General features: G+C 49.9%; 1 protein-coding gene across 6 annotated transcripts in view; it reads right to left on the bottom strand.

Annotated features, from left to right (window-relative positions):
• Positions 1-8004, bottom strand: part of TRPC4 (transient receptor potential cation channel subfamily C member 4) — a 76439-nt gene extending 68435 nt beyond the window's left edge. Inside the window, exon 1 of one of the 6 annotated variants that reach the window (XM_032955231.2) lies at positions 7590-8004. In XM_032955231.2, coding sequence (XP_032811122.2) covers positions 7590-7591 — 2 coding nt within the window. In that variant the 5' untranslated portion in view covers positions 7592-8004. Of the gene's footprint in view, positions 1-2394; positions 4054-6729 lie in introns of those variants that run through there. The other 5 variants (XM_032955228.2, XM_032955229.2, XM_032955230.2 and 2 more) reach the window with 5 other exon arrangements.
• Positions 8005-16319: the final 8315 nt, after the last annotated feature.

Genomic DNA, 16319 nt, shown 5'->3' with positions numbered 1-16319 from the left:
CCATCGCACAAGCCGGACTCATTAGTACAGAGAGGCTACATTATAGGCTTTGTAAAGTTTAATACTACGAATTAATTATCATACACGGAGTGATGGGTTTGTACCGGCCACCCTACCTACCTACCTACCATCGCACAAGCCGGACTAATTAGTACAGAGAGGCTACATTATAGGCTTTGTAAAGTTTAACACTACGAATGCATTATCATCCACGGTCCATCCACGGTCAATCCACTGCTGAATAAATGATTCTTAAGCCCCGTGCCATCTTTCACAATCCTGCGACGTGACGATCCACGCAGCACGCGGCACGCGAGCCGGTCTCATCGCTTCTCCATCTGCTCGTTGGACGTCTTCACGGAGGTCACGATTAAATAGAAAGTATGCACGTGCACAAGATGATCTCACTGGATCGTTATCCGCGATCTATCCACCTCCAAAGGTGAGGCCTCACCAACGGAACAATCCACACCCGGCACCAGCAAACGAGCTGATTCATCGCTCCGTCTACCCGGTGGATGGCACCTCGCGGAGGTGTTCCACCACCTTGCCTGCCACTCACGTGCCTCGACGTATGTATGTTGTATGCATGTTGAACTTCTTTCGCGTCGTACGTAGCAAGCCGTGCTACTCGGAGGTGCGGGGGAAGGACAACACACTAAATACAAAAATGCAGTTTTAAATAAATGAGTTTTCAAGCTAGAAGGTTTAAAAGTGCACAGTTCCAGCGGCTTCCTAATATCGGAAGGAAGAGCGTTCCAGACGGCCGCAGGAGCGCGTCTGAAAGCGCCGCGATGCGGTGACCAGCGTCTTGGTTCGATGGCTTGCAGCCAAAAGCCGCTGCTGCGAGGATGACCACCGTAGTTCGCGCGATAGTTCATGCTCCTTGATGATATCGTTAAGGGGCCGTCCATAAATGACGTCACGCGATTTTGGACGATTTTTGACCCCCCCCCCACCCACCTTCGTCACACGGCGTCACAAAAAGTCAGAAACACCACACATATGACGTCACAAAGCTCTCCCCCCCTCCCCCCCAAAACCTTATTTCCATTTTGAAAATAAAACATGCTTCAAATCGCTTTAAACTATTAGCATTGTGGTTGCGTATTTAATGTGGCGCTGCACTCTGATCTTGTAGGAGTGTTGTTATAACAGTTAGTGTTGTTATAACAATTCTATATTTATTTAAAGTTGCGCATTTTGATGTGACGTCACATTTCTCAAACCCCCCCCCCCTCCCTCGTCACACACGACTGCTTCCCCCACACAAATCTGGTCTCTGACACTACAGTATAAAAATCTGGTTTCGCTCACACCCACACGTCTGCTGCATTATGAGACGCACCAACAACTTTTGCTTTAATCTACAAAAGTAAGTCTTATAAACCGGAGAATATGGTAACCCTGCCGATGCACACACGTACAGATTCACCAAATAGAATACGTGTCTGTGCATCTGGGTATAATGGCTATCGCAGCTGTGATCTCATTTCAGCAGTAGTACCATAGCAGCTGAACTACAAAGGACCTTCTTCTGCTGCAGTGCGTTCTCAACTTCCATTGTCCCAAGTTGCCAAGAACATTATTTTCTGAGCACTCTACAAGCTCTTCCTGAAATTGCCCCGTCCCTGCGCGTAGTCCACATTTGGCCCAGCTGTTTAACCACCGCCAGTCAAAAAAAAAACCCCACAGTGGCCCCGCTGCGACCTTGGCACCAAAAATGTTTGTCCTTGAGACTTGAGCGAACATTCGCCACGTGAAGACGGAACGTCCACGGCGTGGTGGGCAGCAGCGAGCTAAGAACTCACTGCTGCGCAACCGCCAATCGTGTGCGGGAAAATCAAAGGCAAAGCTGCTCCGTGCAGTCTTTAATGTACCGTCGGGGCAAGCGCTGTTAGCGAGCACCTATTAACACACTGATCCTCAGAGCCCCTTGCAATGGTTTGCCATGCTACACCGCTAGAGACATTGTCGTTATGAAAGACAAATAATGGCACAGGCCGGGACAGATTGTGTGTGTGTGTGTGCTATTGAGGGCACAATGTGCATCACAACCCTGATTGTGATGCGCAGGGTGCCACGTGGATGCTGGAAGACCTCCTCAATGCCGAGGCCTGGAATCAAACCTAGATCCTCGATGAGCAACTCATCACAGAAGCCCACATATACAACTTATTTGGTGACAATGCGTTGGCGGTGGCACACGAGCACACATCATAATAATAATAAACTCAACACATTTGCCAATAACACCGTGACCATAAAATAAAAAAAAATACACATCGAGGGAAATTTCACGGCAACCGCCCATCCTCATATCCCACATTCGTGCTTGCAATCAGTTAAAAATATGGCAAAGATCTACTCTCATAAATGAAATAATTTACTTACATTCAGGCGAGACCCCACGCTGCCGGAATCTCCCGCCAGGGGTGGCACGAGGCAAAGAAACATCCCAAGCGACCCAAACGGCGCGTGGGTCCCCAGACAAATGAAACGATAGGGATGCACTAAATAGCGGCTCGAATTCAGATCTCAATAAACATGAATGAAAAACAATTTATCTTCATCTTTCTCTATCTTGTTTGCAAATATCGCCTCATCTTAGCATATCTCTGTCTCTTGTTTACATCTTTCGATTTACTGTTATTTTTGTCTCATCTGTATCACTCTTCCTGACATCTCATTTACACCTGTATCTTCTTCATGCCGCATTTCTCACATCTCGCCAAATCCCGATCTCTATATCTCTTCCACGGGGAGTCTATACGAATTGAAGGGGGGAGGGGAGGGGGGAGAAGTGGGGAGAAAATCTATATTTATACGGGCACCGAATGGGTCAGCGCCACAACCGTGTATCGCTACACAGAGAACCGGGCGAATAGCGCGAGCAATATGCTAACCACACATGAGCACGAGATAGACCGTACTTGTAAAAAGCGCAATCAATCATCACATGCATACCCGCACGAACTCCGCGCCTCAATCTTGATCAATGTGTCCACGGAAGTGAAATATTACTGAGCCGCGTGACTTTTAATTCCCCAGGGAGGGTCCCAGCTCTTATTCCGCCATCGGGGCTTACTGTTATAAGCGCCACGAGGGCTTTCCACCTCACACGGACGTAATCCTCGCCCTGACCCTCGCCTATCTCAAGCCTCTTCTCATCCCCATCTCGGGACCTAAGCGGGGTTTGTGTCTCTGTCCAATTCAGTACCTTGCGCGAGCCGCGGCTATTGCCACTGCTCAGGGCTTACATTTTCACTGAACACGTCCTGGGTCGTTGCCAGATTGGATGGAGTAGGTGGCATCGTAACTAGTGCCCACAGGCACAAATGGTGTGTATGGCTGATGAGGTGTGCCGGGTTTACAAACATTTTGCGGGACGTTGGCCCTGCTATGACTACATCCAAAAATGATGTCTGTTCCCGGCACGCCACACATGAGATGGAGCGATGAAATAAATAATTGTACGGGTTATTGGTGGGTTATTACATCGCTAAGATCGTGAGTGGTGGTGGTGGTGGCTTTCATCCAGCAGTGGATTGAACATGGCTTATGATGATGATCACAACAGCCGATGGAGAGACAATACCAGTGTGGACAAGTGGCCAAATGTCCTCAGTAGAGGGCACCCTGCCTTATTCCCCTTGCCCAGCACTGTGATAGAGGAGGGCATTGGGTTCTGTGATATGACTTCAAGTCTTAACCGAGGTTGAATATTCGCATAGCCCTTCGATGCAATACATAGATTCACGCGGACGTATACATACATACATACTGCCCTTATGTCGATCCATTCTTGGATGAGGGCCACCCCACGCTGAGAGGCTCATGGGGGCTATTCAACGATACTTTACCACGAATGGAAAAATGCCGGGGTGCATAGACGCCGGGACATAGCACGGCACAACAATGTACGTCTGTTTCTGCACCGTCGTCTGATGCAGAGCACGTAGCCTCGCGGCTTATAGCAACTTAAATTTCGATTTAAAGCTTTCGTGACTGCAATGATTCATCTTCTTTGGTTCTTTCGGTAAAGTCACGTAGAATGAGAATAAAATAATAAATTGATAAAATAAAATAACACAATAATATTCTCACGACGTTTCGGCCACAACACAAGCGGCCTTCATCAGGTGAAGGGGGGCGAGACTGTCTGGTAGGACAGCGCTGGAGTGAGAGAGCCACGTTCAGATCACGGCTTTTAAGCTGTGTGAGAGGAACAAAGAGCCTTGACACAGGAATTAGCATAAAATTTAGCATTGAAATGGCTGAATGATTAGCTTGTGACTGGTCACAGAAATAGCTATGTTAAAAGTTAAAGCATACACATCCGCAGAGGCACCCATTGTTAAATGTGTATGCTTTAACTTTTAACATAGCTATTTCTGTGACCAGTCACAAGCTAATCATTCAGCCATTTCAATGCTAAATTTTATGCTAATTCCTGTGTCAAGGCTCTTTGTTCCTCTCACACAGCTTAAAAGCCGTGATCTGAACGTGGCTCTCTCACTCCAGCGCTGTCCTACCAGACAGTCTCGCCCCCCTTCACCTGATGAAGGCCGCTTGTGTTGTGGCCGAAACGTCGTGAGAATATTATTGTGTTATTTTATTTTATCAATTTATTATTTTATTATAGCAACTTGTTTACGCATGGTGTTGTTCGCCCATCCAGTCACTATCCAGTCTCACACCTGCTGAGCTTCCGATATCTGACAAGATCGGGCGCATTCAGGATAAGATTACCTTTATTCATGAGCCAATTGAGTATTTTCTTTTTACAAGGGAGATCTGGGATTAAAATTACGAGCAGCACACATGTTGAACTGTATATCAATAAATTAACTGTCTTGGCCAAATTCCGCCTTTGCGTTAATAGCGTGTTAAATGCAATTCTCAGACTCTTCGGGTGCCTCAATTACTGTTGCATAAATGTCACTGGCTATATCCACATTTCCTTTGACCAACGCACTCCGCGGGATGCTCCCGATCTCGTCAAGCTCTCAGAAGCTAAGCAGGTTGGAGCCTGGTCGCTGCTAGGCCGTGCGAGCACCCTGCATGAAACAGGCGCTGCAGACCGTTGCGGAACTACGTTGTCAGCAGAGGGGCAGTGCGGGGAAAAATCAATTGTTGTACTATACTACACTAGTCTATGATCCCTGCCATCCCACACTGGCCAGCGTGCTGAAGTATGGCCAATTAACCGCCCCCCCCCCCCCCCCCCCAACGACTCTCGCAGGTACAGGGAGGCCAGAATCTAAAGATGGACTGACAAACGAGGCTACGTGTGTATGCATGCCGAGAGCACACGTGTCCAAGCACGACCACATACAAGCGCACCCTAAGTTGTCACGGAACAAAAAGGGACACCGTTTATGTGACAGCGAACGGCGCAATCACCGACGTCGTCGGCACATCGCATCATCAGCCGTCCCAAGCGTTGCACACGAAGCCGAGGCCGCAGGTGCAGGGCACGAGAGTGGCCCTACGGATCAGTGGCTACAAGACCTGGGTGCCGGAGAATTCCGATGCCAGGGAGGAGGGGGTGGGGGGTCGTCACTTTGTCGTCCCCGCGATGTTGACGGTTCCCGCTCCGCAAGCGAGTGCCACGCGAGTGACGGGGCCCGAATGGCGAGAGAGACGTTTTGTTTCGATTTCAAGCTTTCGTGACTGCAAGGATTCATCTTCTTTGGTTCTTTCGGTAAAGTCACACAAGCTTAAAGGTCGTGATCTGAGCGTGGCTTTTTCACTCCAGCGCTGTCCTCCAGACAGTCTCGTCCCTTCACCTGATGAAGGCCGCTTGTGTTGTGGCCGAAACGTCGTGAGAATATTATTGTGTTATTTTATTTTATCAATTTATTATTTTATTCTCATTCTACGTGACTTTACCGAAAGAACCAAAGAAGACGTTTTGTTGTTAAGAAGCCGAAGTACCCCTAGCCGCGACAAAACTGTTTGTGCTCACACGCGCAGCATAACAAAGACAAAGATCCACCCCCCCCCGTATAGCCTTAACAGAGTGTTGGGGCAAGTGCTGTTAGAGAGCGTCTATGAAGGCCGGCATGGCACACGAGGGGTGGGTGGCCAACACCACGCTCGGCCGCCTTTGTCTTCCCCTAGTGGCCATGGACCGGTTCGGATAATCGTCACTGGTCTTGACCGTGGGTTTGAATAGATCTCGGGTCACCGGGTTCGTAGCACATAATATACGCACCCGCACAGGGTTCTCGAACGCATGCTCTCACGTGTATGTATGTTGAACTTCTTTCGCACCGTGCGTAGCCAACCGAGCTAATCGGAGGTATATTTCACATATCAATAAATCTGAAAGGAAACAGCGGCTTCGGTTGCAGGAATTTGCCACTTAATTTTTTACAAAGCATTTTTTGTGAATGCCGGGGGTTTTATTATATTTTTGTGTGTGGCCGCTCAGCCACCCAACAGGGCCACCCAACCAGACGTAAAAAAAAGCTCAAATTGTGTTTCATTTTGCTCTCCCCCCCCCCCCCCCCTAAGACAGAATCAGAGACCGCTGTCCCGTTGCACCAGAGGTAATTTGAATTAATAAAAGCCGCGGCTAATGTGAAAACCCTATTGTCCGTACGCATGCAATGCACAATGCAATTAAGCGACTAAAATGTATCAATGAATTTCAAAGCCATCGTTATGATATGAATAATCTTCATCCTCATCATTATCGTGATCAATGCGTGGGGCACTCACAGTTTGCAGATCGCAGCGAGCAATTCTGCCTTGACGCAGAAGCTGAATGCTTTGCCTCCAAAAATCATTTAACTCTCCCTTGTTGGCTCCAGCCACATTCAGGGCGCTCTGCGAGGAGGCGAGCGAACGAGCAGACGACACGGAACGAATCCTCCAGCGTCCAGACGAGCGCCGTCCACCTCCATGCAGTGCGAGCGAGCGAGCGATGGCTGAGTGGAGTGAGTGTGATGCGAGCGAGAATGCGCAGCGCTCGCGCGCGTGTGTGTGGCTCTCTCTCTCTATTCAAAGCTCTCCCGTCTTACCGCCCAGCGGGATCTCCACGCGTGGTGCGAGTGTCTCCAACTGGGCTGTGCATGCGATCCCTCCGCTCAATGAACGTGCAAGAGCGCCGGGGATGAATGAATGAGAGACCCGCTACCCACGGTGATGCTGTGAAGCAATATTCGCAATATTGTAGGTTGTGTTTGTCGTGTGTATGTGCGATGATGCTGGAATCCGGCTAAACTTAGTTATATTGCTTCGGATAATTAGATTATTCACATAATCATCGTCATCTTCTCAATAATCCTCACCATCATCATTATAATATTGCTTCTCTTCGTTTGAATATAATATACTTGTCGTTTTCAGCTTAAGATTTTCATTGCCCTTTTTAACTATACGTATTAAATATTTTATATTGTTATTATTTTGAGCTTAATTGCCAAAGTCCTCTTTACGTTCGTCGAATATTGTCCGCGGAACTTTATTGCTTCTCTGTATCTCTCTACAATTGTACAATTTACCTCTGGTCGTTGTACGATTTATTATATTATTACCATCATCATGATCACTTGGCGTTAAAGTCTGATATTACATACATGTATAATGTTCAATCACAATCATCGTCCGCCTTAGGCTCTTCCATCCATTCGCCCTTCACTCTCTTCGCCACGGTCTTCCGTTACATCGCAACGCAGAGCGAGGCGACGTGCCCTCCTCCTCTCTCCCGCACGGCTTCTCGAGCGTCTCGCTCGCTGAGCGGTCGAGTGTCATCCTCACTTCGCGAGGTGCCGCCCCGCTCGTGCTTGTGTGTGCGTGTGGTCGGGGGGCTGATGTCGTCAATCGTGGCTCGGTGTGGCCTCGCGCAAGCCTGATATGGGTATCTGTGATATTGTACCGCTCCTGGTGGCTTGTGGTGGCTTAGTGTGGCGGGCTGTCGTCTGGTTTTGGGGTTGCGTTGTTTGATATGATCGGCTGTGGCTTAGTGTGGCGTGGCGCAGTCTGATATGGGATTGTGTGTATGTATGTATGTTGAACTTCTTTCGCACCGTACGTAGCCAACTGTGCTAATCGGAGGTCTGGGGGGAAGCACAACAAACTAAACACAAACACGCAGTTCTAAATAAATTCGTTTTCAATCTAGATGATTTCAAAGTGCATAGCTCCAGTGGCTTCCTAATATCGGAAAGGAAGAGCGTTCCAGACGGCCGCAGAAGCGCATCTGAAAGCGCGCTATGCGGTGACCGTCTTTTTGTGTGTGATATGACACACTCAGTGTGGGTTGTGGGTGGCTAAGTGTGGCGTGCTGTCGTCTGGTTGCGTTGCTTGATTATGATCCACTGTGGCTTAGTGTGGTCTGGTGTGTGGTTAGTGTGGTCTGGTGTGTGGTTGGTGTGGTCCGGTGTCGGCCGGTATCGGTCTGGTGTGGCTTCACGTGCGGTCTGGAATCGTTTTGGTGTGGTGTGCTCTTTCGTGTGTGTTGGTGTGCGGCGGTGAGGTAGTGGTCTGATGGGCGTTGGTGTGCTCCCATCTGTTCGAGGGCCCACGTAAATGAGTTACGGATCGTTTTACCCACGCAAATATCGTTTTCTTCATACCCTGGTGTCCGCCTTTACCCTCAACAGGAGACCAAAATCAATACATGCAATTTATATACTGTGCATGCACATCGTTGCACAATACATGCAGTAAGCCTCCAGACGCATATACGGAGATGTATATACATATACTTGCATGTATTTTAAATCAAGGGGCATCCGTTGAGACGTGCGTGACTCGTAAACACAGAGAGCCACTCATACGTAATGAGATAATACAATATGTTTATTGTACGTACGCACTGTACATGCAAATTACGAGCTGTGGTGCACGGGTTAGCACACTGCATTATGAGCCCTGCCACCTGAGTTCGATTCCCAGCTGTGGCTCACATCAGCGGTGAGTAATATCTCAACGGGTTCCTGTGCTTGCCTTCCACCAACACTGCAACTGCCCAGCGCGGTGAAGTATGGCGATAACCCCCATTGGGTCGACACGGCGTGGGGAGGCCTTTGTTCAGCAGTGGATTGACAAGAGGGGCTGTACGTTTGTGTCGGATTTACACAATTGTCTTGCAAACGAGGCTTTTGCGAGCAATATTATCGATTATGTATATTTTTTGGGGGGAGGGGGGGGGTTAGATGGCGTAAATATAAATGCGTCGTTCAACCCGACACCACTCGACGCAGCCAATTGGTGAGATTTATCACGTTAACAGATGGAGAGTAAAACCCACGGCATTTACAATAAGGGTGCCGTGACGTTTCGTCGATAATTACAATCAGCATCATCAGGCGAGAGACGGTGACGTGGTTGAGCGCTAACGCGTTCGCCACTTGTTACAGAGGTTCACGGTTCGGCCTCAGCGGTCGCCCCTGGTTAATACTGCGCGTGTATGAATACTGGACACCAAAACAAAACATTAATACGCGCTGTTCGCTTTAAAGTTGGCATTAAACGTCATTGCATGCCAGCGTCTTGGTCCATCCATTACCAATTCGACATTTGCCCGCAAATTAACCAAGTATTCACTGCTCACAACTGCAACAACAACAAAATACCCCACAACTTTGCAGGACCCAGCTGAAAAAGAGACATAGACTAAGTGAGAGTATCCTGGGCAAACAAACGTAATAATGAGATTTGATAACAACCAACAAGTAAAGCCACACTGTGTGCATACACGCAGGACATACATATGGCACATGCACGTCATGTAAATCCGGCGGAGTCAAAATTAGGCGCGTTCAATTTTAAATGCCTAAGCAAAGCAATACATATACATTCAATGTATGCAAACACATATGCACAAGCACAAATGGCACACCTTACATATACTCTTTGGTTCTATTCGGTAAAGTCACGTAGGTAAAAAATAAAATAACAAAAATCACGACGTTTCGGCCGTCATGACAGCACGGTCCCTTCACCTGATGAAGGCCGCTTGTGTTGTGGCCGAAACGTCGTGATTTTTATTATTTTATTTTTTACCTACGTGACTTTACCGAATAGAACCAAAGAGTATGGATCCTTGCAGTCACGAAAGCTTCACCTTACATATGTGTTTGTTAATCATATTTATTTACACCTGGTCAGATTAAAATGTTTAAGGAGATCCGGCCAATTCCAGGAGAATGGAATTGCAACATAACTCTGATTTTCACGGTTGGCTACGTACGATGCGAATGGAGTTCACCAGACACGCATACGACATGGAGCCTGATCATCACAAATGCTAACATGCGCACCATGTGAGCTTTTCATAGCTCCTAAACATTCCCCACACAGCGGGTTAAAGCTGTACATGAAATATACATTTGACACGCTGTGTCGGATATCTCTTCATTGTGGGCACGTGTGTGTGTGTGTGTGGTTTTCGTGATCCCGTTACCGTGAAATCGTGTGCGGTTTAAACGTCTATAGATGCACACAACACACAATTCTGGGTGTATGCGTGTACATCGTTGTCGGACACTGTCACGAACAAAAAAACAACAACAACATTTCATTACCGTTTAAAAGGCGGATCGTGATAAATGCGGCGCCTGGACTGCCAGCTGCGTGTGCGTGTGTTGAGTGTTTCCTTGATAGCTGCGTGCCGCAATTAATGCGGCGTGTTGTTATTTTTTTTTGGGGGGGGGGGGGTGAGGTCGCCGAGGATCTCGGAGCAGCTCGGATGAGCATCGGGGTCTTCTCGTCCCTCTGTTGCCCGTTGCTCGCGTCCTGCCTGGCTCGTCTCCATGGATACAACTTTGCATTAGCACATGCTCTGCCCCCTCTCTCGCTCTCTCTCTCGCGCGCTCTCCACACACAAAGACAAAGATCCCCCGTATAGCCTTAACATACTGTTGGGGCAAGTGCTATGAAGGCTGGAACGGCACACGAGGCGGTGGGGGGGGGGTGGCCAGCACAACGCCCGGCCGCATTTGTCTCGCCAGCGGTGATGTTTACACATCGCAGCAGGTACTCATTTGAGGCTCAGTCGACCTAGGGGATGCCCACGATCGGTTCGGATAATCGTCACTGGGTGTTGGCCGTGATCGGGAATCAAAACCGGGTGGCCAGGTTCGTAGCGCGGCGCGCTAACCGCTACACTACCGCTCCCCTCCTCTCTACACACACACAGATATACACACAACGCGCAAGCTATCTCTCTCTCTCTCACACACACCATTCTGACACGCAGACCAAAATCTCTCGCACGCGAACACGTTTTCTCTCGCATATTGCAGTGAGTGTGTGTGTTTCCATCTCTGTCATAGGCATAGACACACGCACACGCGCGTTCTCAATTGGAACCCTGAGGCTCACCCTCTCGCGCTTTGATTCCCGTCCACTGACCAACACCACAAATGCTCCCCCAACCCCCCACCTTAGTGACCATGGCGAGCACACACACAGGTGGTGATGACGACCATCCCTGACGCCGGGGCGTCTCGCCTGTCACAGTCACTCGTCATACTCGTAGGCGACTAATCGCCACCACCAGCGCTCAGTCGTGTGTGATCAAACAATCAACAAACTAACAAAACCAAACAAAAAACGCGGCTAATTTAATTGGCCACCGTTATTTATTAACAACGAACACGGCTTTCGCAAGATTTCAATCGATAGGACTGACCAACTCCTCCCACCCCCGCCGCCACCTGCAAATTGCAGGCGTGTCTTCCAGAACAACGATGATGCAGGTCGAATTCATTCAACATCCGGGGAAATATATTTAATTCAAACAATTAAACACATTCCCACGATGTAGATATACAGAGCGCTTTCGCGGAACGGGTCGTGTCGAGGGTGATGAAAAAAGCGAGTGACCCGACAATCCATATGCACGTCCGCACGGTATCCACGTGTCAAGAGTAATTAATGACTGCCAACAGCCTCCACAATATCCTCAGCGGGCGTGCTTCTCCCACTCGCAGCGCGGTCGGCTAACTAATAACGTCCCAAAACCGGTGCCTAGGGCCCTTCACGGGTGCACATCGTAAGAGAGGTCGCAGTAGTGTGATCGTGGCCGTGCAAGTCAAACTGTGGACTGTACAGGAGAAGCCCTCTTAACCACGCTGATTGGTTCCAGGAAACCGCTCGTTAAGTGATTTGGTCGTTAAGCGAGTATAGGGAATGCACGTTAAAGGATTAATTCGTTGCGACAGCAGCGAAAGATACCCTCTTTCACCCCCAAAAAAACGTACTTTATAATATCGAAACAGTGGACATGAACACGTAAAGACACTAACAACTTTATACGCACATATTATTAAAGTAAACATTCAATGGGACATGATGTATGTCCTCATAGTTGCATTGTCTTTGTGCTGTTCGCCTTTTGGCGTCCTCTGGTCTGACACTGTTTGAGACTAGGCTCTAAATAAAGTTGTCTCTGGCGTGGACCAATCGGCTTCAAAGAAAATGCATCGTGCACTACCAGAGCATGTTTTTTTGTTTGCATGTTCACCACAAGTAAATGTGGTTAATGCAGACATGATTCCTTCGCTCACACAGAGGCTTCGCTCACACAGAGGCTTCGCTCAGAGAGCTTGCACACAGCAGCGCTCACACAGAGGCTTCGCTTACACAGAGGCTTGCACACAGATGCTCTCCTGCGCCGTTGCCCTCACCTACGTTCCCTCAGACCCACTCAACTCGTCCGATCCGGGCGGGGGGATCAACCATCACCCACCCGTCGACCCGTCAGGGTTGAGGTCTTGACGGGCAGCAGCGAGATGTCTTTGCCTTGGTCCCAGAACCCGAACTCCCGCTCTGCTCTCACGCACCCCCTTCTATCCTCCTCCCAATGATCCAGCTCCTCCCTTGTGTCTCTGTAGGGCCCGACAGGCTAGCACCTATCAGGCCATCAATCACCCCTTATCGCACGTCTCCAAGACGACACCTCCGGTGCCAGCGTACGGCCCCGGACCGACCCCGTCTGCAACCGAATCTCGATTTGCACGTGCAACCTTAACGTTGCACACGCGCACCTGCCTGCCCTCGCTTGCCCTAGGGCAGCAGTGCGCACCGCGTATTTTACCACACTACACCAGTGCCAGATTATACTAGTAGCAAAAGTAGCATATGCTACGGGCCCCGCACTTTCAAGGGCCCCGCGCTAAATGTTTTCAATCTATCAATTCCGGTTCAGTGATTCTGAACTTGCTCTATTACTATAGTACTATACTGCCTTCAACGTGTATGAACGACTAGGTGTTTAAGATGAGCGATTTGTCATATTACCTGACTGTATAGCAAATTAAAAATACAATAACTTTACTATGCAAGTAAAAAAATTTGGTTTAATATTTATAACATATGCTACAGGCCCCGCACTAGCTTAATCCGGCACTGGGTTCTACTTATAGTAAGCCCATTACAGACGCATAGAGATAACAACAACAACAACAACAACCGCCATTCGCCACTAAGTGGCGGTGACGTCACCACGACGCTTGTGCCAGGCTATGTGCACCCTGAGGCCACGTGAAGTGTCGAACGCCCGCTGGCAGGAGGTCACGGGGCAGACCCAGGTGCCACGGGTCGACTGACTGAGATGACTGGCTGATGCACCACCTGTGCCCCCTACTGTGCCAACCTGCTGTGCTTTAGCCACCCGGCGCTCCGCTCGCTGTTGTGAGCGTCGCTCCTCCGCCCTCCGTTGTTGTTGGAGGGCGACTGCCTCCAACTGCCCAGTAGCATCCTTCACGAGCCTCCTCCACAGAGGCCGATCTTGACACCGCTGGTACCAGTCATCGGCAAGTCCACTCAGCTCCACGTCCTCCTGTACCACATCACTCCATCTCTTCTCTAGCCCGTGCCGCGCCCGCTTAGCCCCCTCAATCCGGCCAAACAAAAGCTGTTTCGGCATGCGGTGGCTGGGCATGCGGGCTACATGACCCAGCCATCGCAGCCTTGCCTGCCGGAGGAGCTCACCGATGGGACCCTGCCCAGATCTTTCAAGGATTTGTGAGCTCCTCACACAATCCAGTCTGGTTAAACCCAGGATGGATCGTAGGCAGGTCAGCCTAAATGTTTCTAACCGGCGAAGATGTTCCATTAGGGGGGTCCACGTTTCGCAAGCGTAGAGAAGGGAGGGAATGACCGTGGCCGAGAAGACCTGAAGCTTAGTGCGGAGCGACAGACCAGGTAGCTTCCACACAGCGTTACGCAACCGATGAAAAGATATTGCCGCTCGACTGATTCGGAGTGAGACCTCTGCTGTTAAACTGGAGCCAGTCATAAGCACACTGCCCAGGTATGGGAAACTCTCCACTCTCTCCACAACTGCCCCATCACCGATTGGGAGTTGTGGGGGTGGAGTGTCCGATGGTACAAAATACCCAGGCAGGTGCTTAGTTTTGGTGGGGCTGATGGTAAGGCCCCACCTCTTAGTGGCACGCTCCAGTCTCAGCAGCAGCGTCTGCAACTCCTCCTCTGACTGAGCAGCTATTACCAAGTCATCAGCATACATAACGTGGTTGAGCAATAGGGAGCCATCCCTTGACCGCACCCGGGCATCGATTAGCCTCCCATTATATCTGTACCATATGGAGATTCCCCCGGTACAGCTATTGAAGGCTTCACGAACTACGTGGTCAAAATAGATGTTAAATAATGTGGGAGCCAGAGGACATCCCTGTCGCACCCCAAGGTGTACAGGGAATGGCTCTGACTCCCGGCCACGTAGTTTTACCCGGGCCCGCTCACCATCATGAAGGTCCTTAATGATCGTGAGCAGAGGGTCAGGTACTCCAAAAGCACGAAGAACGACCCAGAGCCCAGGCCTACTGATAGTATCATAGGCCTTGACCAGGTCAATAAAGCAGAGATGTAGGTCTTGTTGGAATTCCCTACACCTCTGCTGTAGCAGACGGACAGAAAATATGGCATCTGTGCAGGACCGCCCTTTCCTGAAACCGCATTGGGGCTCCGCAAGCCTCTCCTCAGCGTGCCTGGCAAGGCGATGCTGAATAATCCTTGCCAGGACCTTTCCCGGCACACTGAGGAGTGAGATGCCCCTGTAGTTGTTACAGTCTGTGCGGTCCCCCTTCTTAAAAAGGGGGACCACCAGGGCATCCTTCCAATCCTGCGGAACCCGTCCAGTGGTCCAGACTGTTGTTATGATGTCATATAGGGCAGTCTGTGCACAAACGCCACCCTCCCTCAGCATTTCGCTTGGGAGATCATCTCTGCCCGCTGCCTTTCCTGGTCTCAGACTCCGGATCGCCTTCAATACTTCCTCAGCAGATGGCACCTCAGCCAGCCACTCACAGGGGGTGACTTCATCCAATATTTGAGGCACCGCAGCCTCAGCAGGGTCATCCTCACTTTGTGCCACAATGTTTTCCTGGCTGTGGGATTTTCCCTCCCCCAGGACCTCACAGAAATGCTCAGCAAATCTGCGAACCTGTTCCTGGGGGTCGGAAATTGGATCACCGTTTTTTCCCCTAATGATGGTAATAGGTGTGGCGCTGCAGGTTACTTTTTTGATGGAGTTAAATAGCGATTTGTGATCACGGGCCACTGAGGCAGACTCCATCTCCTCAGCAACCCGCGACCACCACCCATCCTTGCAGCGCCTCACGGCTCTCCGAACCTCCGAGCGAAGGCTGCGGTAAGCCTCCTCATTCTCTGACGTGGGATTCTGTAGCCGATGACAGTGGGCCTGTCGCTTTTTCTCAACCATCCTGAACAACTCCTCTGTCATCCAGGGTGTCTGGGGAGGTCTGGACCGCGTACCCAAAGCAGCCATTGCAGCTGCATGAGTCACAGTCCTAAACCTCGCCCATTTACCCTCGACATCAGGAGGAGTCGGGGACGATGCCAATCCCAGCCGCAAGCGATGATGAAATTCTCGCTTGCAACTTTCATCAGATAACTGAGACCAGGCCACTTTAGGTTGGAATGGGGTCCTGGGTGTACACCCACCACCGGAGTGGAAGAATGGCAGGCGCATCTTACAGATGACTAGTCGATGGTCAGAGGGCAGATCAGCTCCACGGTAGGTCCTGGTGTCAAGGACATGGGCTCGCATTCGCTGGTCCGTCACTATGTAGTCCAGCAGATGTTCTTGCTTGGACCCGGCATGCATCCATGATGTTGTGTGGATGCGCCGATGCCGGAACAGCGTGTTGGTAATTACAAGCCCATGGGCTGCACAAAAATCTAGCAGCCTCCTACCATTGTTATTGAGCTGATCTGGCCCATGCCCTCCAATCACTCCAGACCAGGTGCCAGTATCATGACCAACTCGGGCATTGAAGTCACCCAACATGATGACTCTATCCCGAGGGGCCACT

The sequence above is a fragment of the Petromyzon marinus genome, chromosome 16, assembly GCF_048934315.1.
Source record: "Petromyzon marinus isolate PM22_M1 ecotype Great Lakes invasive population chromosome 16, UKy_Petmar_22M1.pri1.0, whole genome shotgun sequence".
NCBI classification, from domain to species: domain Eukaryota; kingdom Metazoa; phylum Chordata; class Hyperoartia; order Petromyzontiformes; family Petromyzontidae; genus Petromyzon; species Petromyzon marinus.
The sequence above is the reverse complement of the archived record's forward strand: the minus strand, read 5'-3'. Positions and strand labels throughout refer to the sequence as shown.